General features: G+C 42.8%; 1 protein-coding gene across 9 annotated transcripts in view; it reads right to left on the bottom strand.

Moving 5' to 3' along the window:
* Window positions 1–27,153, bottom strand: part of HECW1 (HECT, C2 and WW domain containing E3 ubiquitin protein ligase 1) — a 245,356-nt gene that overhangs the window by 159,947 nt on the left and 58,256 nt on the right. For 8 of the 9 annotated variants that reach the window (XR_009728710.1, XM_061374938.1, XM_061374942.1 and 5 more), the window contains exon 2: window positions 5,934–6,258. Coding sequence is in view for 8 of the 9 variants with exons in the window: in XM_061374938.1 (XP_061230922.1) it covers window positions 5,934–6,258 (325 nt within the window). In the remaining variant the exon portion in view is untranslated. Of the gene's footprint in view, window positions 1–5,933; window positions 6,259–23,765; window positions 23,824–27,153 lie in introns of all 9 variants that reach the window. The other variant, XM_061374940.1, reaches the window with a different exon arrangement.

The raw sequence follows: 27,153 nt of genomic DNA, 5'->3' as shown, positions 1-27,153 counted from the left end.
AGGGAGGTGGAGCAACCACCCAAACACAGAAAGAGAGCCTGAATCGGGGTTCAGAACTGTAACACAAGAACCCACAACTCCTACCCTTATATGCACATTTCTAACATCTTCCATCTCTGCTGGCAACATGTTGCTTCTATACATTCGATGTTTGGTAAAACAGCCATATAAGCAAGTCCTGATCCAAGTCTGACAGCAAGAAAAATTTAGATCTTTCCACTTGCCACAGCGGGCCATACAGTGAGGCCCTCTAAGCCTAAGATCAACCTGGAAAGTCTTTAAATAGATACTTACATGTCTACTAACCAATAGCTTTAAAAATAAGCTGTGTCAGTTTATGGCGAATTGCCTTTTGGGGAGAGAAATAACATCAAAAGCTGAAACAGAGGAGGAAAATTAAAGCTAAACCTCAGTCACTAATCACATCAAGACATTCCTACTGATATAAATTCGAGAGGAACTACTCTGTCAAAAGCCAAGTATGGACAGGAAATCAGACTCTAGAAGATGTGTGGACAAAGAAACATTTAATAAACAGCCTTTAATAATGTTTTGTTTCCCATGAGGAAGTGCTGAATGAAAAAAGCCTACTGCATATGGTTAAGAAGAATATAATGTTAGCCCTGATAAATTACCAACATCAGCGTGCGCAGACACTGGAGCAAACAATTCTTTCAGAAGTCTGGTTTAAATATTCCTCATTAGCTACTCCACATCAGATATGGAGATGATGACAGAAGGGAAATCGAGTAGCAGCTAAAATGCTGCTGCAGTAATTATAAGATAGCTCTTTATCTACAGGCAGCTGCCAGCAGTCCATATTAATCCAGCTTCATACTGTAGCAAATAGTAATAGTCAATGAGATAACAGGGAAAGAGAAAACTTGGAGATAAATAACTGCAGATACTGCATCTGTCTCACAACAGCCACTAAATGAGAGTCCTGCTTTTTAAAAACAAAACAACCAAACATGGTGTCTTCATTATTCGTAACTGCTTTGGTTCTGTGCTTCTCTCTCCGCCTCAGTGTACATTGTCTTCACACACAGCTTTTCTGCCAGCTCCAGAGGTTTTTAAACAGCAACAGAGAGGTGCTATGTTTAAATGCCTCCGCGCTCTTTTCGAGTGCTCACGTGTAGTTTTGGTTGTGGATACGTTTCCGAAAGACTTCTGGTGTTCACAGCGCTATAGTTTTGTTAAGGGGAGACACATGCACATCTCAGTGAGTGAGTTCTTACGGAGTTTAGATGTTCCTCTGCATAGCTCAGTGCTGATATATAATATATATAAGGGGAAGTTAGAACATCTCTGGAGTTCAAGCTTAGCAGGAATTAAATGTCATTCCCACTCCTGAAGGCACAACATGACTTAGACACCACAAAAGGCTTGTTCTCCCAATTCCCATATTTTCTGTCATCTTACCATGGCTAATATTAAAATGCACCGAAGTAATCATAGAACCAACTAGGTCAGAAAAGACCTAGATCATCGAGTCCAACCCTTACCCCAGGACTGCCAAGCCCACCATTAAATAATGTCACTAAGGGCAAACTGATCTCCCCTCATGGCTGTCCTCATGATCTCCACTCACCAGTTACACCTCACCTACTCCCCATAGTGGCCTACTCTGTACAGCTGCCACCCCTACCCCTGACAACCACCCCTCAATATCCCCCCTCAGGATCTCACATCATGGCCATCCCTACTCTTCTCTCATGATCTCTCCTCATGATCTCCCTTCACCCCTCATGGCCATCCTCTCCCCTCAACATCTTCGCTCAGCCCCTCATGGCCTCCTCTCCTCTACCCTCATGACTGCCCATCTCAAACTCCCCTCTCAAAAAGTTCAGCTTTGATTCAAGTGAAAAGAAATTCCATAACAATACTTGTGTGTGTATGCACCTCCTTAACCCATCTTCTTAGCCAAGAACTAACACTTAATAACGTTATTTTAACAGAGACAACATTTACTCTTCTTCCTTCAATTAAGGAGTTTTTCTATGGCCCTTCATCAAATTATGCATGTGTGTATGGATGTTTTCATGCAGCTACGGGGTAGATATACTCCATACTATTTTTTGCCATGGCACACCTTTTTTTTGCACTGTTTTACAAGAGAATGCCTGGCTGCCTTCTGAGACCAAGAGAAAAATTAATTCTCATAATCAATTTAAACCCAGCTTTTAACTGCTTCTGCAAAGACTGTTTCCCCCTTGGCCACCCTTAGGAATGTGCACATGGATTGAAGAGCGGAAAAACCAGATACCTTGTGATAAAAGGGGCTGTGGCTCCTTCACGTGAGGAGCAAGCTGCCAGAATTTCCATACAGGAAGGACTCCCTTAAGCTCTTCTTTTGGGTTGCTTTACCCTTTGAGTAGCAACCCCATGGTATCAAAACACATGAGCTACATGATTTTTGCTCTTTTTCTTTTGGAAGCCTTTTTTATCGTATGTATTTCCCCAGCCTCGGAACAGATTTGTTCTGAAGCCTGCAGTTTACTGGGTACCATCAAACGGCAGCGGAGGTGGGAACAGAGTGAGTTTTATGTGTTTCAAAACCAACACTCATATAAAATTATTTGGAGACATTTCCTAGAATGGTTAAACTCCTTTAAGGTGAGAACTGCGTGCTGTTCTGCTCCTATATAGCCCCTTCCTGGGATACCCAGGAGCTCCCTCAAGACAAATAACAAATACCAACTCTAATGCTCCCAACACCCAATTTTAAAGAAAATCTATACCTGATACCCCAAGGATAAGAATAATTTCCCATTGTTCTCATGATTCTCCACAACATTAAATACTGCTACATTTGAACCTCTCAGCTCAAATTTCATCAACCCCAGTATCACAAAAAGGATGGGGCTCTACCCACAAACTAGCTTTGAGACAAACATTAGAACAACCAGCAGCAACACAAGAGTTAACAGTGTTGCCATGCAAGTGGTAATAATAGGCTTTAACACTAATCTTCTATCAAGCAGACTGGGAAAAGCTCATAGTTTCCCTGGTTCTCTTGTTCCAGTCTGCCTGTTAATTCAAAACATAGTCATATATCAGTTTACATTGTGAAGGTCATACCCACAAGGCCAGGAACATTCCCTCTCCAAACAGGAGTGAAGGCTCATAAAATCTGTGCAAAAGCAAACACACAAATAAGCCATTAGGGGTGTCTGGATCTCCCACCCCTATGGACTGGTCACAAACACTGAATACAGTGTTTTATTCCAGGTCAGAAGCACGCTTTTGTTACGACCCTTCCAGTTGTCCCCACTTTGTCTCCACCAGACTGTGTGGTGATCTTTGGGCACACAAATGTGATTCTGTCCAGACAATGCTAAACTGAAAGATGCGCTACATCAATTCAAGGGCATTCAGTCTGCCAGATTTGAGACTGTTCTAAAGCCAAGCCCCTGAAATACATTTAGCAGATGTTCTGCCCATTCCTACTGGTTCCCCCTACTTTGTTAATGTGAATAGAGCCATAGGGCCAATTAACTTCCAAGATTCTGAGTGTTTTCCACATTAAACCAACACCCAAACCCAAGTGATCTCCCATGGTCTCCTATGTTCGTTCTTTAAGGGAACCAAAACACCAAATCTCACCTTACATTACATTCTGGGAGGGGAGGAGTGGAAAGAGCAGAAGACAAGGAAAAGGAATGAGAAGTGCTGCTACTTTCTATTTCCTCAGTCATTTAGACTGGGAACCTGAGAGGCTGAGACAAAACACCTTCAAAGACACCAAGGGTCTGTTGGTTTCTTGGGGAGTGGACACACTATTCATTTTTCATTTGGCAGCAGTGTTTCTTGGAACGAGCCATTGGCTATCACCATTAACACCAGGCATTCAGCCAGCAGGGCAAGGATCCACGTCACAACTTACACTTCTAATTTACTGGGGTGTCTGGAGCAACATCCTGTTTGATACGGTAAATTAAGCAGGAGTAGCAGGGTGGATTTTCTTTTGCCCATTTAAACCTCTGTGTTTTCAGGTTACCTATCAAAAGAATTTAGAACGTGTCTTCACAGCCCTGGATACGATGTCAGAGGCATGAAACCTGGTTCAACAAGTGCAGTCAACGTAAAACAGCTCTATCCACTGTCTGTTGACTCCAGACCACCTGAAGCTATGCCTTGTCTCTTTACTGAAGCAATACAATCCTTCATGAGTTGCCTGCACTATGGCAGAATAGGCTTAGAGTATTTCTTAGTGACTATTACTGGGGGATGCTGTCTTCTCGTCTGTTCCAGTAAAACACTCAACTGCAAGCTCAACTATAAATTCAAGTAATTCTGTTCAGGATAATAAATGAGACTGGGGCTGGAACTAGCTGATCTTAAGGTCCTTTCCAACCCCAACTATTCTGTGATTCCGTGATTCTAAATCCAGTCTCTTGTTTTTTTCCTGAAAGATTTTAGATTTCAGAAGACTAAAGCAGGGTATTTTATGAGGTTACTCACAGGAACAAGTACTGTGAAAAGCCCATTCCTTTCATTCCACATCCTAAACAGCCACTCTCATCTCCCCCTTTCTCCCACTTTCTCCAATACCCTGAACTCAATATTCAGTGCCTAACATTGTGCCACCAGAGTTCCTCTACCCGCTCAGACACCCCATCCAGTACCTTCTCACATCCCCTATGTCACCAACATTTGCATCCCAATATTCTCAACACGTGATGCCAAGACTTCCGGTTTTATCCACTAAAGCACTTAAGTAACACCATAGCTCCCTACAATTCCCCCTGTGATTGCTCCAAAAGCCCAACTCACAACATCATATGCTTTACCTGTTTATTGTTCACTACCTGGACAAGATGAAACAGTGCCATTTGAATTAAAACACATGCTTAGTGCTAGGCACACTTATTCAAATCGATATAGGCCACGTTGTACCAACATTTCCCTTTGTGGGAGCACCAATTTGAGTCTGTTGTCACCAAGTCACTGGTTTTCAGGGAATATTTAAAAACTTCACATTTTTAAGACCTCTAATCCATAGAGGAAAGTGTCTGAAACTGATCAACCATGTTCAAGCTTACCAGAAGGCAAAGAGTTAACACAGACTTCATTCTAAGCAGCAGGACTATTTCCATAGGAACCAAACCAGCTTAAAAACCAACTAATTTTATAGTGATGTGAAACAACCATAGAATCATAGAATAGTTAGTGTTGGAAAGGACCTTAAGATCATCTAGTTCCAACCCCCCTGCCATGGGCAGGGACACCTCACACTAGATCATACAGAATCATAGAATAGTTTGGATTGGAAAGGACCTTAACATATCTAGTTCCAACCCCAACCAGGTAAAAAGTGTATTGAAACCATTTATTACTCTTACGTCGGGCTGGATTTACTAGATGCAAATGCCAAAAACATGCTAACATACATAGCTGAATACAGCTTCCAGTATAAATAAAACCCATCACAACAAAAGTCTGGGACAGTTCCAGACTGCCTCAGTCTATAATTCTTGTTCATATCAAAACAGCCTTTGGCTATACAGAAACAGGCATTCTGTTATTTTGTTTCACGACGCTTTTAAATGATTCATGCTCTTGACTTGTAAAACCTCTCATCTGTCACAGATTAGTCAAGGACTCAAGAGGAAACCCTGAAAATACTAGGCTGTCTTTATACAGGAGAGATTTTCCCCAAATCCAAAAGGCTTTCAAATGAAAATATCTTGAAATTTCAAGAATCTGCCCACAGAAAGCCTCCTCATGTCTCTGCTGAAGAAAAAGTGAGTGCCGGGACTGCAACCAGCAATTCAGGAGCAGAAAAAACACTTGTAATACATAAGCTCACTTGAAGCCTACATTCATGGAGCTGTATCAGCACATTATTACCATTAGCTCATACTTCCCTAACACCTACAACTAAAAAAAGCAGCAAGAAACTCAAAGGGGAAGGAGTAAGAGGGACTCACCTATGAGATACATGCCAATCCAGTCCCCTGCATCCACTTCCTCCTTTATATCCCAGTATATCACTAGATCCTGCGAATGCCCGATGGAGTAGTAGGAGCTGCTGACCATCAGCGTAGACCGGCTGTCTGAAGTGACAAGGTCTGTGTCGCTGGTAGACCTAGGAATGGTGACCGTCTCGTGGGAGTTGTTCCTGATGTCCATGTTGTGGAACTGGTCAGGATTATAGCTGTATCTGAGAGGCTCTTTGCACCGGCGCCGACTTTGTGAGCTCCTAGATGGAGACGCCATGGCTGCCAGGCCCAGGAACCTGTTTTGGTACAGATTCTGTAAAGAGAAAAAGAAAGCAGGGCATTTACAGTAGTATTCATTTCTCAGTGATATCAGAGCTCAGGAGAAGCGGTACACCAGAATGAGAAAGGAGCAGATCTTTTTCCATTTGGCATTGCAAAAACAAGAGGCATGAAAAGGTATAGCAGGAAACACAGTGCTAACTCAACTCCTACTCCCTAATTCTTAGCATGACAAGTGTAAGCGTAAGCCTTGCACCACCACACTAAGCTACGATTGGCAGCGGGTGAGGAAATTAATAGTAGCTGGCTTCCTCTATGTTAACGCATGCATCCAGACACAAACATTGCAACCATCAAACTGCTAGAGAGCCATTCTCCGTCAGTATCAGGAAACGGTCTTCCCACTTTTGACACCTGCAGTTAAGTCTTCTCCCCAGTAATTCTTGTTACATTTGCAGAGGAAACCTTCCTAAGCGCAGTCGTATCCCATTTGGAGACATTGGTTAGCAATGAGTAAGAGCTCTTCCTCCCTGCTAGAGATCTGAAGAGTGAGTGCCAGTAAAACGGAGGTATCCCTGTTACCAAAACAGGGGTGTCTTCACTGAAGTGTAAATACAAACTAAGTGTTGCAGTGTCTCTCAGTACATCTGATAGCTTCTGACGCTGTTGCTCTGCTCTGGTTTTGCAGTAGACTGTGAGATACAATGCACACTCACTCCAGCAGGACTTTGGGAATGCACTGGACAATTAATGGGAATGGAGAAGGTTACTGCAGAGGAGTCATCATCCCAGCAACTGGAAAAGTATTTAAATTCCAACCCACCCTCCTTCCTCAAGGCGAGCCGAGTGACTTGTACAAAATGCGTCACAGGGCATGAGTTAAGAGCTCTTGTGAGCTGGCAGACGGAGAATGCTTAAGTTATGACTGGGTTAAATTCTGATATGGAGACATGCTCTGATAGTGACCAAAATACTGGTTATCCCTTCCTTCTGCTCTGTTTGGTTTTGCCATTTTCCTTCCCAGCTTTCCCTCCTCTCTCCCTGCAGCTCTGCTATTTCAATCACTTGGCTTTTCATTATTCATCAGCCTTCCATTATCCCACTGTTGCCAACCGTGCTGTCAAGTCCACCAGATACAAAACCAGACAACTTTCCAGTATGCTATGAAATGCTTTTCACATGATCAGAAGTCAAATCATCCCTTTGAACTCAAACAAATTAAGCAGAAGAAAAATCACAGCTTCTTTCTCCAGCCAAGCAGTTATTTAACCCTTGCTTTGTTAAGGCTGTGGTAGCACAGAAGAGCAGGAAGTCCTGAAAAAACAATTTGTTCATTAATACCAATATTTGTGTAATCATTAAGAAACCTATTATTGTGCCTTAGGGCTCTTGCATGAATGTTGTACAGAGAACAAATGCTTCAAGTGGCACGTTTGTACCCCAAGAATACGCTGTCACTTTACAAATGCTGCCTTACAATGCTTACAGTCCATTGACCCAAATCCTCACTTACTGCATTAAACAGGGTTTATAGGCAAAAATAGCTCCAACAGGAATGTTACACCTCACATTACACGTTGGCAAAATTGAAACTAGGAATGCAAAAGGCTACCTTAGAGATACAAGAATAAGGGAAGGAAGCAAAGTACATAGTGTTGCACTTGCTATGCACCTAATCATATCTTTGCTTCCTGTTTTCTCAGTTGTGTTTATTCACTGTTTGAAAAGAGTTCGTTTCATAGTATAAAGACCAATATTCCCTGTGAGCAGGAAATGCATCTCTCATCAAAAAGCAGGGGCTCACATGCTGTGAACATTTTCTAATCTGGGAAGCACTTGTGGACACACACAACTCTCATACTCAAGTCAGTCACTTAAAACCAACAGGAGTTTCTTAACAACAGCACCCGAGACAGCTACTATGGGTTGAATAATGGGGAGATAGTAATGTGAAGAACTTCAAGCACCCTCTTCTATATTAGTCTGTACCATTAAAATGGGCTCCTTCACTCATAGCATGCTACCCAAAAGCTACTTCAGTACAAAAGCAGATATTTTATTTCTCATGACAAATTACTCCAGGGAGTAGTGGTTCTGCAGACACTTTCATTTTTGAATGTTAATGGATGTAGAGTATCAATTAACTGCACACTTTCAAATGAAATTAGACATAAACATTTGCTTCAGCATGACTTTAAGCAGTTTTAATGAAAATGGTAAATTCATCACTATGTTCTAATTCCATAAACTCCCATTTTCCTGTATGTTGATGCCAGTTGGAACAAATGGCATAATCTGAAAGCAACCCAGAAAGTGACATTCTCCAGAAATCTGAGTAGCTCGTATTTCCAGCACTGATTCTACGCAAATACATCAATCTGCAAAAAGGAAAAACCCTAAACTGAAAAAAATCCCACACAAACGGGACCACAGACACACATAGTTAACTGGATTAAATAATGCCATCAAAATACAAGCACTGCTGTGTGAACAAATAGGGAAGAGGTTAAGAAAAACAGTCACTCCACATTTTATTACCAGCTTTGCACGTTTACCATGCAACTCTCTGAAGCATTTACACAGCCCCCAAGCCCTGGTGATAAGAACCCCAGCCACAGGCAGGGACACCTTCCACTAGAGCAGGTTGCTCCAAGCCCTGTCCAACCTGGCCTTGAGCACTGCAAGGGATGGGGCAGCCACAGCTTCTCCGGGCACCCTGTGCCAGCGCCTCAGCACCCTCACAGGGAAGAACTTCTGCCTAAGAGCTCATCTCAATCTCCCCTCTGTCAGGTTAAAGCCATTCCCCTTGTCCTGTCACTACAGGCCCTTGTAAAAAGTCCCTCTCCAGGTTTCCTGTAAGCCCCCTTTAGGTATTGGAAGACTGTTACAAGATCAAGGTTGGCTGGCAGCAGAAACAAATCCCTCTCTATTCCTGCCTCAAAACAGTCACTTCAGAGCTGGTTCTACAGCCAGTCTTTTTAGGGGAATTTCCACCCATGGACTTTCTGTACCAAATGACCTCCAAGCTTCATTTTCCACCCACTCACCTCACCACTTGTATGATGGTTAGCACCGGGAATAGGCTTTGCTGCTCAGGGTGTCTATGCATGTAAGAGGAAAGGTGTTTTTCTCCTTACACTGTTTAACCTTTTTGCCTTGGATTACCAGATTTCTGCATCTTGCCACACTTAAGTGCATCATCCATAGGGTATGCTCAACATGTGAGCTCAAGCTTGTCCTAAGTTGAGGGTGCCAATATTGCACTGGTGAGTGATGCACTTGGCTATTTCCTATGTCTGAACTTACCTAGGACAGGAGGAATGAGGTGACAAGGATGTACAATATTTCAGTCATATCACTGATGTCCAGTCACTTTAGCTTTTAACACATCAAGTAGCAAATATGAAAGTCTTTCCCCTTACATTCCTCATTTGGACACACATAATATCTAATACAACACACAAGCAATTTTCAATTACCTGTATAAGAGACAACTTCTAAATTAACATTATGTCAGGAAATGCAAATATCACCTAGGTTTTCTACTGTTATCAGCTACTCTAGCAGAAATAAGCATTTACTCCAATGAATTTAGGAATTTTGGGTCTTTAATACCCTTTTGTGTACAGACAGCTAGGACAATAAGTATTTAGCTATAAGGTATTAAGTGTGCTGAGCAAAACTGGCTAACGGGATGTTTTCCCCTCTCACTGGCCCTCCTGATTGGCACGAAGTCCAGGAAAGCTCTCTAAAGATCATCCAGCCACATAAAAGTCCTGCTCAAAATGAGATTTTTAGAGGATTTGGAGGGCAGAACTTACCTTATTTGTGTCACTCAGTCCCTCTAAGGAAAACAAAGGTCAACACTTAATTCAAGGTTTTTTAATCCTCATATAAATGCGAAGGAAATGACAGGGGAGAGCTGACTGTAAAGACAACTGATCTCAAAAATGTACACATAGAAAACCTTTAACCACTAATGCCAAGAAATAACACAGATTTTCTTTCCACATTCTTTCCCTTTCACACTGACACCTCTCTCCTTGCCCAGTCGCTGTTTGGCACTGGGACAGCAGCGAGCCTCTTCCTTCACCACCTGAGAAAACCCTAGCGTATCCCTCTCTAAGACAAGAAGAATCCCTCTGGCTGGAGAGTTGCAGACCATTACTGCCAGCTGAATTTCACCATGGGGTTCAGAGCTGCCGTGCAGCAACTTCCCCTGGAAAGCTGAAGGGCTTCATGTCAGGCACTTTAATTTATCATTCTGATTCATTCCTGAGAGGTAAGTGATGCTTTAGCAATACAGAGGATAGGTCTCAGCTAAGCATCTACAAGGATGCAACTCACTTACCTGTTCAGACAATTAAGAGCTGTCTTTCAGATATTTGGACTGACACTGTTACTTCCTACTGCTGCTTTGTCAGAGAAGATATATTTGTGCTGGTCAGGATGGTGATACAACAGACTTTTACTGTCCATACCAAAGATACTATATGATAAAATACAACCAATGCTGGAGCATTGGCAGATGAAGAAATTAAAGGGAACAAGGTGAAAATACTAGCCAGCATGACAGTGGGCTCAAACTGAGACACATGTAGTCATTCAGATATCTGCAAGCATCGTTGCAACCAGAGTTTCAAGAGCAAGTACCAAAAAAGACAATGAGATGGTTTTGTGTGGTGGGAAAGTTGGGAGATGGCACATTTATCCACCTGAAGATTTACTAGGCCAGGAGTCAAGTCTGACATCACGGGCAAATCAGATGTGGAGTCAGTCTTGTTTGCTCCAGAGATGAAGGTTCTCTTGATGAGCTTTTATCCCTCGTTTGCAAGGTCTATGTGTTTTGTAAAAGACAAGGAGGAGCCAAGGCAGATACAAAAAACATAGGGTAACCTGGTGAAAGTGGTAAGTTGACAGCAGAAGTCTCCTGAACGGTGTTCAGGAAGGTAGGATTGTGTGTATCAAGAATGATACTGTACTAACAGAAACAGAAGGTACTAACAGTCTGTATGAAAGGTTTAATTGGCTGGATGACAAAAACTTAGTCCCAGCCCAGGTGTGAACACCCAGAGCAAAATACGGAGGCAATACATAGTGCAAATGATGCAGCATTTGACTTGCTGAACACAACATGAAAATCATCAAGCTTGGGATTGGAGAATGCTAGGAAGTCAAAGGGTTTGGAGCTCTCCATTTGTTTGAGAGGCACAACAATGGTTTTCTCAGTGCTCCAAAGGAATCATTTAACAGCACAAGGGACACACAGGCTTCCATCATCTACTGACCCCCTGTTCCCTGCAAGACATTATAGAGTTCATAGATGAAACTGCTGCTCTTGGGAAGACTGAAATGAAGGCTGCAAACATTTCAGAGGGATGCATGCCATTATAACACTAGAGAGCTTCAAGTGCATTTGTCTCAATATTGCACATCTAAGGCAGAATACGTATGTATTTATATGGCTATAATAAACAGCAATCGAAAAGCAAAGCCATTATACATCAGCAGTGGAGCAAATGGACGTTATTAGGTAGCTCATTTTTCCATTTTCTGACCTTTGTGTGCTTCCAGCCTAGCTGCACTGCTATGTTAATGTATCCTCTTACATTTAACTTTGCTTCAATGATGTGCAAATCATTACACAAATGAGAATCAAAATGAAAGAGCTGGCCTCAAGTTCAACCCAGCAAGGTTCAGTGCCGGTGCCTGGGATTGATTCCTGATGCAGGTCTATTAGTCATAAGGCAGCAAAAGCTGGCAGCCCAGTAACCAGGGGCACTATTAGCATCTACAAAGGAAAAATATGTTTAAGAGTAGTCCACGTTTTCTGAGAGCACTTAAACAATCTCCTGGGCACAAGCAGATGGAAGCTGGAATATGGAGCAATGACTGGAGGGAAATTCTTGGAATTCAGAAAAAGAAAGGGAAAACAAGAGGTTTCTTTTTTCCTTTTCTTTCTGGAAGAAGTAAAAAAGAATGCTGTCTAATGAACCCAAGAGAGCACACTGAAAGATACACACATTGTATTTCCAGTTACATGATTCCAAGAGTTAAGATTTGTATTCCTATGAGGATATAAACAAAAGAAGTTTCTGATAAAGGTGACATTTTACCAGCTTTAACTGGGATCACTCTAAGCTTCTACTTTGTAGCCTACTTCTGCCTAACAAGGAACGATTAACAACCTTACATTCAACACATCTGCACAGTGATAATCCACCCAAGTTCACCACACAAAGCACTGGAAGTTTCTCTTGAAATCAGTAGCTGAGAACAGCCTGGTCTCAGCAGTTTGGCGCACCAAGGGATGAGAAGCGGCCATCTGACTTACCTGTTACAGAAAAAAAGCTCTGAAAACATTGCCAATGTGCTTAAAGGACACATTCAGGTACTCCAGAATGTGGTAAACATGCAATAGAAACATCTCAAAAAGAGAACAAGGAAGAAATAGAAGAGTCAACATGGTAACATCTTAAACAATGACAACACTTCACAGCTTTACTCTGCTCTTTCCACACTACGAAAATGAAGAAATAACCTTAGGATCTGCTCATGTGCTACCATCTAGTACTCTAAAGCCCACAGCACTTGCCTTTGCTGGTGCTCTACAATGCACATAACAAGAACTATGTATTTTTGACTTGGCTGGTTTTAAACATCAGAAGCAGGCAGAGAAATGCTGCTGTGGTACCAGACAGAGGCAGGACAGTGACCACCTCTGAAGTGCAAGATAAAGCACTCATTGGTAGGACAACAGCCCTCTGTTACAAGCATCCTCATATCTGTAAAGGCCAGTGTGGACCACGCCAGCTTCACAGATACAGAGTCCTGGTGATTGTGGTGCTGCAGACTGAAACTCTTCATTCCTCATCTTTTCAAACCCAAGGATAACGTTTATGAGCAATAATCACTGCAAGAAGAAAAACAGCCATTCTCTGTACCAAGTACTGGTACTGGTTTACTCTGCTATTTAAAGCAGAGAAGCATCACACTCAGTAGGGAGCTGTCTCCAAAAGCCTGTGTGCCCCCACATTGATCTATTTAAGGATCATCACTGCATTCATCCGGTCCACTGCACAGCTGGACTCTACTGGTCTCCCAGGAATGCTTGTTTACTCCAAAGGGATTTTAGGAGGCAGGAGGTTAAGAACAGGGACTCTCTTCTTCCCTGGAGGCTGAAAACACCGATGCTCTTCTGTAAAGGGGTAAGTGATACCGAGAAGCCATGTCTGTGTTGCAGTTTCTGCACAGCATATGGTAACAGACATCTCTTACCTGGTGGATTCGTATAACCAGTTCAAGTACTTTACCCATGCAGAAGATTAACCATCTTTAACAGCTCTAACAGGGGCCCAGATTCCTCCAGCTCAAGCTTTGAGTACTTCAGTCACCTATTTTAGGAACGCCAGTTCCCAAGACTCCCTGTATACTTAAAGGGAAGAAACAGGCTTCTCCTGAAAAGGATTGAGACTGAGGTAAGGATTTTCCAGAGAGGATTTAGCTTCACCTCTCTTTATTACCCTTTTAAGGAGTCAAGGGCTGTTGGGATCCTAGGTTAGCTACATCAGGTTACTGTTAGTTGCTGGCTGGGGTTAAACCACATCAGCTAGATAGGAAGGAGCCAGACCTGTGTATGAACTTCTCAAGCTATAAGAATTTATGTTCATATATAAAGATAAGTGGGCAAAGCACTCCTGAGGGTAACAGAAAATGTGCACTGCAAGTACATTCAGGCATGTGAAATAGAAATAAGGCATATTTTAAAACCCATACTAAACTACTGCTTGATTATTTAAGAGCAGTCTGATTTTCTAGCAGCTCTAACACTGCAGACTCAACAGTACATCCAGAGAAAATCAAAGCAGAGAAAAATCAAAGAAAATACTCAGCCTAATGTATACATTTTATGTACAGACCTTGTCAAAAGTATGCCAGTAAATGCAGCAAGGGTTTACAGGAAAAGCTGTGAAGACATCTTCCAAAATTTAACAGACCTCTAATGAAATGATGTAGAGTGAATATGAGTTGCAGAAAGATATCCAGTAACATACAGTGTTTCCCAGAACTGCCAGGTACAGTCATTTCACTGCTCAGAAGCAGTCCCACATTTCCCATATCCCTTCCCCAGAGTCCAAAGACTCCTCTGAAATCATTTTACAAGGAAAACCTCTTAATTTCTTATGACATATGAGTTACAAAAATCCCTACCAGTAAGAATGTATTATACCTTCTACCACTGCTTAACAAACAAAGCTCTTGTGATGTCTGTAGTGCTACCAGATAGAAGAAAAGTTGTCTAATGTATTACACAGGTCTCAGGCACAGTTATTACATATAAACCACCCTCACCCACCCGCACCCAAAAGGCAACAGAAAGCAACCAAACACAAAGCGAAGACTTTAGTATCAAACTCCCTTCAGACACATGTATGAACCTTTGCAAGCAAAAGGTTCATGTGTGTATGTATCAAAGGACTTACCCTGCAGAGCTCAGATCTACCCATGCAGTGTTCCCATCACCTACGCTTCCCTCTCTGCCTGGACTCTCCTGTGTGCAGTCAAAGGGATCCATATACACACACCACAAGACGTTCATTGCTGTTATGACTTGTAAAATTTCTGTCTCCATGACTGCCATTCCCTGCAGGAGCTGCATATGATTTCCCTCCCTTTACTCTAGGCCATCAGCAAGGAACCCATTTCTCCTCTGCTATGTCCCGCACATCAAGGCCAATACCATACTCCCAGGTGACCATGTCTCTTCCTCTCCTCTCCATCCCTTTTAATCTTCAGGGCATAGTTCCTCTTCCTCACTCATCAATATCGCCACCCTCCCCTCATCCATAGGTAGGAAGGGACAGGGCACAAGGCATCACTTGCTGGACCACCCATAGGATAAGCACTGGATTAACACGTGGAGACAATAAACACACAAAACCAAGGAGGGATGGAAGAAGGACCTTTTCACTCATGGTTCCTTTCAGCTGACCCCCACTCCACAGCAAAGGGAACATTTTAAATTGATATTTCATTCATTGCCTCTGCACTCTCTCATGCTGTTTACCCCCATCTGTGTTTCTTTAAGAGAAAAGTGGTTTGAAGTGTCAGCATCTTAACCTCCTCAGGCAGTGACGCAGGTAGGTATTAGCAGCCTATCGAGTATTCATGCCTACATCAATCACTCCTTTGATCTACAAACAACAACAAACTATTGCAATAAACCAGTCTCTGAACCAGACACCACCTTTGGAACATGCCCTCAGCTCCATCTTCTACCTTTCAATTAGGCCTAGAATATTCCCTCACATTTTACAATTAAGTGGCTCCAGAATTCCTGTTATTATGATATTACCTGCAGACAAATACAGAAATGCAACTACTTGAGTATGCTTCATCCTGCTTCTGATAAAATTAAAGGCAAAACTCCCTCTGACTCCAGTGACTTTGTAAAGCAAAGGAAATACTGTATCATCAACAGCTGCAGTCAACACGGGCTAATCCAGACCTGGAAAACCAAGAGGTCCTATTTTAACTGAAGCACTTCAAACATTTTCATCCATGCTACAACCTCTTCTGTTGGAAAACTCATTAGACAAACACGTAGAACAGCAAGCTGAGTTTTAGAACACAGATCACAGAACTACTCACAGAATAAGATCTCAAACCCTAGGAACAAACAGGTCATTTGACAGGTAAGGATTCATTTAAAACACGATTCCTTTTAGACCACGGTATCTGACTGGTTTTTCCTATGCAATTATAATAATAGAATCCAACACACTTCATTTTTTTTTTCCAAAGAAAAGAAGCCCCTCATGGATTTAAACTGGAACCCCAGCCACTGAAGCGTATTCATCATTACTGCACGGTTTTTGTCTCCTGTCACTGGAGGGCAGAATGAAAACTGCTTGCAATATTAAGAGTTTGACTTCCACATTTAAGCTTGTTCTCAACCATGATTTCTTATGTCTGTGCGCTCTTGGGGATATGATGACAAAACCCCTCTATCTTTTGTAATAATTTCCTTAAAAATACATCTATCTAAAGTTCATTTTGTGTGTTCAGGTTTGTTTTCAAGAAAAATCTATTCTAATAGGTTTTGAGGACTAAGAGTTCTTATTTTGCACTGAAAAACAGCAAAAGAAAACTGGTTTATGTTTAGTACTGCCTCAGCTCAAATAATTTATTCTTAATAATCCTTAATAATTAAACCCACAAAGCATAGTTTAAAGAGTGAGATTTCTCACTTCCTGGGCAGGTAAAACTAGCCTCAGATAGCTATCTCCAAACCAGTTTGCTCCTTACTGCTTCATCTTTATTAAAAGTTATGTTTTGAGTGTATAAATCATATTAAATTGCTACTAGAATTGTATTCATGAGAAAGCAGAGAAACTGGGGAAGCTACCCCAAGAGGAAGTGAGTAGTTCTGGTATTACAGTCTCTAGCTGAGGAACAAGATTCAGGTTTTACAAAGAACTGGCTTTATCTAGGGCACAAAGACAATCTTACATGAGAGAACCTGCATTCAGAGACTCTGCTTTCCTCTGGACCACTGCAAGCTGGTTCTGAGCTATATGCTGAAGGTTTCCTGGGGAGCTGCTAGCCAAGGTTAGATGAAAGGTAGCCTGGTAGTTCCCCCTGGAAAACAAGTATGGGCACACAGCAGACTTTCAAAGCAGAAACTGCACAGAACAACCAGAGAACTAGATCAAGGAGATGAAGAGCAAACTGATGCAGGCTCCTCCAACCAGAGGCAAGCCCCATGACTACCACCAAGACAAACAGGACCTGCACACAGAGCTGGGCAAGTCCCATTCTGACAGTACCTGAACTTCACCCATACCTACTGTGCTGCTAGTACACCCATAATACAGTAATGAGGTACTCACTCTGCTGTGTCACACAGCCATATGCACAGTCTTCATGCACAATGCTCACATTACTCCATGAGGTTCTAATTTACTTTTTTACTTCAGTTGGAAAGGTCTTGTGAGAGGAAGAACATCTGCAGAGGTGACTGGAGATGTTCTATTCCACTCATCCACAGACAAAAGTGCAAGAATGGTTCCAAATGAAGGTTCAAACCATAGTCACATTTAACTTTAATGAGGACACTCAGCCTTAATCCAGTGCTTTTTTGCTGCCACTGAATCCTCACAGAAGAGAAGTAATTACAGTTTTTAACACTACACTTGAAGTAAGGCCCCAAGGAGAACTTTTTTAACCTATTTTTTTGATAACAACACCTCTGTCAAGGAAGTGTCCTAAATCCATCCAGAATTAGGTTCTAGGGCGTTGTGATGAAAGTCTACAGTTTAACTAGCTAGTATTTATAGAAGCCTGCACAAGTAAGCAAGTTGGAATACTGTATTTGGCTGCAGGTCTTAAACCTGAGCTCTGAAAGAAAGACTGAGACACATCACCAGGCAGCAAGGATGCGGCCATGCAAGCGGCCAGACCCTGCTTCGATACGTTGGTGTGGGACTCAGTTCTAGTTTCCTAAGGACAATGAGAACTGCCTCCTGTTCAATTCCATGCACAAGTCAATGAAGCAACGCTTTGATTCACAGATGCTACTTTTAAACTGATAATATTACTGGATAAAATGCTAGTCAACCTTAAGCTGTAAAGCTGGAATGTCAATGAGGTTAAAACTTGACTTTTGAGCAAGTATTTCCATTAAGGGCTCTCAAGCACTGCAAGAATTTATTTGTGTGTATATACTGGATTTGCATGCCAAGGTTTTGGTAGCAGGGGGGCTACAGGGGTGGCTTCTGTGAGAAGCTGCTAGAAGCTTCCCTTGTGTCTGATAGAACCAATGCCAAGTGGATCCAAGACAGACCCATCACTGGCCAAGGCCAAGCTCATCAGCAACAGTGGTAGCACCTCTGAGAGAATGTATTTAAGAAGGGGGAAGAGTTACTGTGCTGGAGCAACTGCAACCAGAGATAGGAGCGAGAATGTGTGAGAGGAACAGCTCTGCAGACACCAAGGTCAGTGCAGGAGGAGGAGGAAGTGCTCCAGGCATCAGAGCAGATTCCCCTGCAGCCAATGGGGCAGCCCATGGTGAGGCAGGCTGTGCCCTTGCTGCCCATGGAGAACCCCACACTGAAGCAGGGGAACAGTGTGAGGAGTCCTCCCCCTGAGGAGGAAGGAGCAGCAGAGACAGTGTGTGATGAACTGACCACACTCCCCATCCCCTTGCACCACTGAGGGTGAGGAGGCAGAGAATCTGGGAGCAAAGACAAGTCTGGGAAGAAGGGAGGGTTTGGCTTTGGTGGGCACTTGGCATCCACCCAGGCTCAGCCCACCACAGCATTAGACCTACAAGCAGGAAAGACACCAATTTGACGGATTTGTCATTGGTAATGCATTAGCTCCATGGCCACACACTAATGTTGTTTCTGGTACTACTTCTCTCGATATTGGTGATGAATTAACTCGATTGCTGTATTTTTCTAACCTTTAACCAGAAGCCAAATGTTTGTATTAAACACATTCAGGTCTGATTCAGAAAGCATTCGTGGAAACAAAAACAAACAGCCCTGTTAGCAGTGGAATTAATGAAGCTGTTTTCCTTCAGAGGTCTGTCCTTCACCAGCAAACCTCTACTGAGGTTCCAGCTTTTTCCTGTCAGAAACAGACAATCCCCATGACATTCCCAGCTGCTGGAGTGGTGATGGACAGGCTCTACCTGCCTTTCCCCCAGCCCCAGCTTGGGTCTCCCTCCTCTCCCCAGCTCCTGAGACTTGTAGAAACATAATTCTGACAAAGGCAACTACTCCTCTCTCTTTCACTTGGAATTAGCCAATGGCTTCAACAATAATTAGGTAAGGGAAAGAAAGACGGAGATACAGCACAAGCAGAGAAGTCTGATCAGCCCAGGAAGATGGGCTATTAACAGCCTCCCTGATTTAATCTATCACTCACAGAAGGGAATTTCCTCAGGTGTACAGCTCTGCAGGCATGACTGTTTGGGCATTGCTAAAGCCAGTACAGAAACGTAACAGAAATCTAAGCAAAGCAACTTCCATGTGAAGAGGACACAACACTATTCCCTTTCTAGCTTCACTCTTTCTAATCAGGGTTTTGTCTGTATAGTGTCCAGCACATTTTGTCTGTATAGTGTCCAGCACGTTCTCACCCTGTGGAAAATCTGAGTTACAAGTGAAACAACATAGACTTGTATTTTCCACGACGATTCTGCAACAGATTTCCAACTTACTAGCAGACCCAATGTGAATTTTATCTCACATGCTAAAGGAGGCATCAAGGGTATAATTTTTCTTCAAGAAGCAAAGAAATCCCTAGAGGTGGAAACTCAGTGCCATGAAGAATGGACTAATTTAAATTGCAAAGTATAGAAACCACCCTCATTTATGTTTTTTAATGTCCCAATGCAATTAAAGTGTATATTCACACAGGAATCAGAGATAATGCATTTGACACTCAAGGTTAAATTCCTAAATACTCACAGCCTTTCACTTCCATGATAGAATCGGAAGAACAGCAAACTTATCAAATCTCCTTACAAGAGCTCTTGTTGTAATAAGTGGAATAGTAGCGTTGTTCAGTTGTGCTGGCTTTCAATACATATCTGTTTCTGCTGGTGCCCTTACACCCCTTTGTGCTTTCCCAAATGTATAGTCATTTCCTTACACTGCTGTCTGATCATAAGCAAATACAGCAAATTGTTCCTTCAATTAAACTGCTGCTGGAAACAGGGCCCAAAGTAAACAGGCAGAGGGAGTTGTGCCAGAAATGAATCTATTTCTTAATTTCTCTACTAAGATACAACTATCATCCCAGCCAATACTTGTATTATTCTAATTAAGAAGACATTAGGAGAGCAAGGGCACTGGTTCACAGCTCCACCTCTCCTCCTACCACTGCCTTCCATCTGCTGCCTTCACTGGCACAGCCAGCACCTAGCTTAGAGCCTACAGGCCACATTGTGGGAGTTCTTTCCTGCTCGCAGGTTGGCTAACCACCCTCCTTTCCATAGAATCATAGGATCAGCTAGGTTGGAAAAGACCTTTAAAGATCATCAAGTCCAACCTTTACCCCAGGACTGATAAGTCATTTGCACCCAAATGGATTTTGGTGGATCTGCTGGCTCTTTGCCTATGAGACAAAGATCTGAGAAGAGTTGCAAAGTTCAAAACACACTCTTGATGTCTGTTTGGTTATCATTAGCAAAAAAAAAGGCAATGAGGTTACATAAAGTAAACTGCAAGACTTAAAGGGTTGCAAACTGCTTTATTTTGGATGTATGGGAATGCTTAGGCTGGGAAAAAGCTTTCAGCAGAGTTCCCACCTGTGTGTCCTGTTCTATAAAAACATAACCCTTGTAACTGATTATCTGTTATTTATTTTTGCTCAAGAACTACACTGAAAAAGCATGTCTGAAAGGTTTCTGTATGTTGAGTCCTACACAAACCACAGGTAACAACTCTACACTAACAATGTTTGATCTTTTCTCCATAAATAACTTGTGTGATTAAAAGGGTGAACTCCACACATACCAACTAAAACCAGGTATTTTTGTACTAAAACACTGCTGGGTGTCTTAATGCTCAGCCTGGAGAAGAGGAGGCTCAGGGGAGACCTCAGAGCAGCTCCCAGAGCCTAAAGGGCTACAAGAAACCCGGAGAGAGGCTATGGAAAAAGGCCTGCAGGGACAGGACAAGGGGGAATGGCTTTAACCTGACAGAGGGGAGACAGATGAGCTCTCAGGCAGAAGTTCTCCCCTGTGAGGGTGCTGAGGTGCTGGCACAGGGTGCCCAGAGAAGCTGTGGCTGCCCCATCCCTGGCAGTGTTCAAGGCCAGGTTGGAGCAACCTGCTCTAGTGGATGGTGTCCCTGCCTGTGGCAGTGGGCTGGAATTGGATGAGCTTTAAGGTCCCTTCCAACACAAAACACTCTGTGGTTCAATAGTGGCCACAGACAGACCAAATATAGATACAAAGCTCACACAGAAGCTGATTTTTATAAGTGATGAATCGATCTTCTTTCCTAACAAAGGACTAAATCCAAACCAAAAGGTTAAGATGCTGTTCTTTGCCTCATCTAGGGAAGACCTTTTTGAAGTGAGAAATCACTTGCAGAAGCCACCATCTACTATTGCACTAATTCCTTTCTAACTAAAACCTTCTATTGATGGTGCCATAACATTTTTTTTCAGCTATATTTGTACCTTCCATTCCATACTTGTAGTCTGCATTGAGCTTTGGGCACTTGCATAAGGCTAACTTTTCTATACTGGCTGGACAGTTAAGGGAGAGAAAAGGGTGCCCTAAAATACCAGCACGATAATGACTTTGCTCTCTTGAGCAAAGGGTACATATAGGGAAATTAATATAAGAAACTAAATTAGGTACTTAAACACAAGGCTGTGAAGAGTGCTCAGAAGCCCCCTAGGATTTGAAAGGGTCCTGCATTTCCTGTACCAGTCCAGTCTTCACACTGCTAATACTTATCTCAAATGCCTACGTGCAACTCAAAAGGCTTATCTGCAAGGTCAAGTAAATGCCCTTGCAGACACAGGCTGTTCATTGCTATAGACTAAATAGTGCATCTGGTTTGCTTGTCAAACTTATCAAATCTCCTTGCAAGGAGGAGGTAGGTGATATATCCAATAGACAGCACTTTATGACAAGTACTTTTGATGTGCATCACTTTCATACATCTGATTACAGCTGCCCACGTAGACTGAGAATCAGATTTATCTTAACCAGAAGATTCCCCTATAAGGAGACAAATCATCACAGCCTGTTGAACATGCTGCAGCACATAGTTCATTTACTTTCCTCCTGCTGTAGCATCAGCAACCTATCTCTGGCAGGATTCTTGGTGGGGTGTACTTAATCCAGCCTCCATGATCTCCTGTGTGTTGTATGCAAGGGCCCAAATTCATTAAGACACTCAGGTAGTGGTGAGGAATGCACTGGTTTAAAAACTGGGAAGATTCATCATCACAGGTGAACTTGAAAATGATGCAAAATGGAGCCTTCTGGAGGCCAAGTAAAATATGGGTTTGCTCGTAAGTTACAGGTATTTTGCACTCTGCTTTACTTAAACAAACCCTATTCTCGATCCTTTTCATATCCCTTCTGCTTTTAAACAGGCCCTTTGAGTCTCTTCACTTGGTAAAAAAAAAACCAACATGCAACCCTACTATGACCTGTATCATCTTTTTGGAAGGATATTTCATTTAGTTTTGGAACTAACTGAAAATCATGGAAATACTTTTCACCTCTGAAGATGCACTTACCTGATGCAATAGCTGCAAAATTCAGATTATTGTCATGTGAAATGTCAGGATGTGAAGAGCTTTCATAAGCTAGAAAATTCCAGGATTACTTTGCATTGGAGTCTTCCCATGACTCTTTATCACATTATGTGAGACTGTATGCACTGTATATAGCACATACATCCAGGAAGGTGTCACATCATGTTTAATGCAGAATCCCACTGAGTTTGCAGCTACAGAGAGGTGAAAGGAGGAGTGCTGCTGGACATGGTCACACAGCCTCTGAGTTGTCATCATCGAGAGCCTGCAGGTACTTCCTCAGCAATTACAGTACTGCTTAACTTGCACAGAGGCTCCAAATACCTCCCAGTAAAAGTGCCAGTGCCTGAGGCTCTTACTGGCTACTACGAAGTGCAAAACTCAACACAGAAAGGATACATCCTCATGAAACTGGAAGAACATAATGACCTATTACATATATGGCTGTTCACTGAGTTCTTCCTCACTGCAGAACTGAAGTTATTTGGATGATTAATGACAAAGAAAAATGCAGAAGCAAACACACAAACAAAAGCCCCAACCATAACATTTCAGTGACAGAAATAACACTAGATAAGCTTGAATGCACATTCTGGCTCTCTTTCGTAACGCATTGCAATTCAGAAGACTAAGCTGTGCAGGAAGATGCATACAGCAGCAGTGTGTTATGCATGCAAGTGATCTCAAAGGTTCCCCTGGTAAGTGGTTAGTGCCAGTCACACATTCCTGCATCTCACACATTAGTGTCTACCGTGATGGCTGATTTGTGTGTCGTGATGACTCTGAATTAATTCACGGTTAGAAGCTGCAGGTTTCAGTAAAGGCCTTGTGAAGGTGAGTGGTTGATGTGCTTTGCCTAGGCATGAATGCGTGCAACTGCAACGTCACAGTTGCCTGCTGCTCCCAGGACCTCCTTGCTATGATCTTAGAATTACCAGGTCTTGATTCAATAAGAATTCTTGGGCAGGCCAGACAAAACAAACCCAACACTGACATCAGATGGATGCTTAGCGGTTATAAAAGAAAGAGAACAAAACGTAAACAACAAAAGATCACTTCAAATGAAGCTTGACTGGACGTGTTGTTGAAAAGGTGTTCAAATTACCTGAACCACTTTATTTGATCTCAAACATGGACCGGGGGCAGCTGCAACGAGCTCCGAGCTTTGGCACATTCCATTATATGAATGGTAGTGAATTTATAATGGAATGGTATGGATGGGGTTTATAATCAGAAAAACACACTGACCTTAACACTACACAGGTGGAGCAGCATAATGACCCGCCAATTGTAAGCGCATCAATTCCTGGGGAAAAGTTCAATGAGGTTAACTCAGCATGTGTTCCAGAACCAACATCAGCCACATTTTAAAACACCCTTTTTGCCACCAAAACCTCGCTGGTTTTGCCAACATTTTATTAATGGATTTGTTTCACTGTTTGGTACCAAGTATATATCTTACCCATGTTAACAGCGTACTATATGTTCCAGTAGGGCTAGACATTGTCATACACTTCAGTGCTGAAATACATGTGTTTAAAGAAATCAGAATGATGTTAACTACAGCAAACATTTCAGACTGTGTAAGATTAAGCATTGTATTCATTAAACTTAGGAAGAAACTGAAAGGAAACAAAAGACACAAGCAATGGTCCTTCAGCTTCATTGCAAAATCCTTACATTGAGTGAGCTTAGATGGGTGGCAGCCCACCAATATTTCCACTTCCCATCAGTTTATTGATAACCTGGGATACTGGTAGGGTCCAGCCACAAAACGCAAATTTCAATGTATCAAACTGGAGCTGACTGAATATCCAACACAGTTTGAATGGCCCAAGAGCAGACCACAAAATACAGTGAACAATAATATCCTACTTCTCCATCAACCTCAACCCTATTTAAGAGAAATCCCACGTTGCAAAACTATACAGAGAGAAGCAATGAAACAAAGGAAAACTTGAACTTAAGGAGAGCTAACCAGCAAGGACAGAAGGCTCTCCAAACATGCAATAATAAAGCTTTAACAAAAAAGAGACAGACAACCACAATTTAGCCACAATATTTATGATGTCTGTATTTCAGCTCATTCTGCTTCCTTCTCATATGTGACCAGGGCACCCTGAAACTTTACAGCTTCTCCACAGCACTAGCAGGGAAAGCACCTCTGCAACCAGACCGTCCAATACCAGCATCTCCTCCCATCACACACCTCTGGAGACTGTCATCCCTCCCTAACCTTCATCCCCACCAGCACTTTCTGCTGTGCCCTCAGTGGCAGCTGAGAAGGCAAGAAAAACCACTACTAAAATTGTCAATTCAACAAAAGTACAGAAATGAAGAAGAGAACCAAAACCAACAGCCAAAGAAGTGGATTTTAGGAACACGTTCTATTGTTCAGAAACGTTTGGCTAAGAAAAGATGTATAAAACAAAACAAGGTCATTTGCTCACACTCCCCTGAGATTAAAAGGCTTTCAAAGCACACAACAGCCGTGAAATTAAACACAACAAAAGTACACATTGCTTTGTCATCTCCCTCTGTGTTCCAAAAGGCAGTAAGTCTCATGGACATAATCCATTTTAGTCCCAAATTTACAAAGTGCCTGTAGTCTTTGCTTTTATTGAGAAAGCGTATTTACACTGGGAATAAAGCAAGGTGATCCAAAAGCTGCGCATAGAGCCACATCACCTTAAAAGACAGCCTCAGAGAAGTTCAACCACATGCACACTGTTTTCACATGTTGCAACCACAATCACCATGAATTTCCTACAGCCACACAGAAGCCTCGCCCACAGCAGAAAGTAATGTACTACAGTGTTTCCCTTAACATCCCTCCTGTTAGTAATTTGGGATAGAAGCACAAGGTCTCTTCCTAATCTAATGCAGCTTTCACAGAAAGTTTCATTCTTCAAGGCCAGGTTGGATGGGGCTTGGAGCAACCTGCTCTAGTAGAAGGTGTCCCTGCCTGTGGCTAGGGGTTGGAACTGGTTGAGCTTTATGGCTCCTTTCAAACCAAACCAGCCTGGGATTCTTCACAGGCAATGTTGAAACCCACGCAAGGAATTGCTCCCAGAAACACACCCCCAAGCCACCTGCTGTGCTGAGTGAGGCTGCATCAACAGCACAACCCTAAAGTGTTGCAGTAAACTCCATTTTCTTCCCCCTTCCTCCCTCAAAGCATCTCAGCATTACAGACCTCAAGTCACTTTGTGAATGGGAAGGAAAAATAAACTGATACACCAACTTACCCACGCTGTCAGGCTCACACACCATGCAAAACCCATTCTGAGTCATGGAAAACACTTTCTGCATGGAGAGTTTCTGCAACAGACCTTATAACAGTCTTCCAGTACCTAACGAGGGCCTACAGGAAATCTCGAGAGGGACATTTTACAAGGATATGTAGGGACAGGACAAGGGGAATGGCTTTGACCTGACAGAGGGGAGATTGAGATGAGCTCTTAGGCAGAAATCCTTCCCTGTGAGGGTGCTGAGGTGCTGGCACAGGGTGCCCAGAGAAGCTGTGGCTGCCCCATCGCTGGCAGTGTTCAAGGCCAGGTTAGACACAGGGGCTTGGAGCAAACTGGTCTGGTGGAAGGTGTCCCTGCTTGGAACTGGATGAGCTTTAAGGCCCCTTCCAGCCCAAACCTTTCCATGGGTGTTCCATTCTATAAAATAGGATGTGCTGTGATGCCTCCACACATTTAATCCAGGTAGAACAGCATTACTCAGGGTTTACAGCAACCCTGACAGCAGCCCCAGCTGCCATCACCCTGTTTGGTCATGAAGGCCCGACAGGCAGCAGAGTTCCAGTGCCATGCTGCAGCTGGGGCTCTGGCCACGGATAGTGAATTTACAGCCCTGCTTCAGGACAAGTGGCACGTGTGCCTGTGTGCATCCAAACTTCAATAGCAATGGATAGGAAAAGCGCTATCCTACCTGAATAGATTTACTCAGGGGTACATTTATGTTAAACGACGTGCTTCAGAAATGTAATTATGTTTGAAGCGCACTTCAGGTAAATTGGAGAGCCTGTGATGAGACAGACTATCATTGCCCCCCAGAAACACTTCCCTGGATTTCTTTGTAGTCTGTCTCTGGTCACCTGTGAACTCCTGCCTTTACATTTAGATTGCACACTTCTTGGTACTTTTATTCTGTTTTCACTTGTACAGCGTTAGCCTTCTCCTCCTCAGCCCATGACGGGGTCTGCCAGTATTGCAATAGAAGTCTCAAAAGCACTTATTTCAATACAAGTGCACAGAAACTCATCATCTCAAGGGCCAGGAAAACCAACAGCATTATATTTCAAACCTGTATGATAAAGAGGTGGCAGGAACAGACTGAAAAATACAGGAGCTGAGCTGCTTGTGTCAAGACTACCCACAGCCCAAGTACGCATCCATTTTCTGGCTAGGAGCAACAGGTTTTCAACAAAGTGAGCACTGCATCCACAGAAGATGGGCAGTTTCTTCTGAGCCCTCTGGACAAGATTAGCATGATCCGAGAAGAGTGAAAAGCAGGGAGGAGAGTCCACTCAGCAGTGTGGACTCCTTTCTCTTCCAAAACCAGTGGCAAGTTCAATTTGATTCAACTGCTGTTTACTACCTCCCTGATTCCAGTTTTTACCTTGGTC

The sequence above is a fragment of the Neopsephotus bourkii genome, unplaced genomic scaffold (assembly GCF_033783945.1).
Source record: "Neopsephotus bourkii isolate Nb327-2 ecotype Australia unplaced genomic scaffold, CSIRO-AGI_Nbou_v1 NB_1655, whole genome shotgun sequence".
Classification (NCBI taxonomy): Eukaryota; Metazoa; Chordata; class Aves; order Psittaciformes; family Psittacidae; genus Neopsephotus; species Neopsephotus bourkii.
This window is presented reverse-complemented; position numbering and strand designations above follow the sequence as displayed.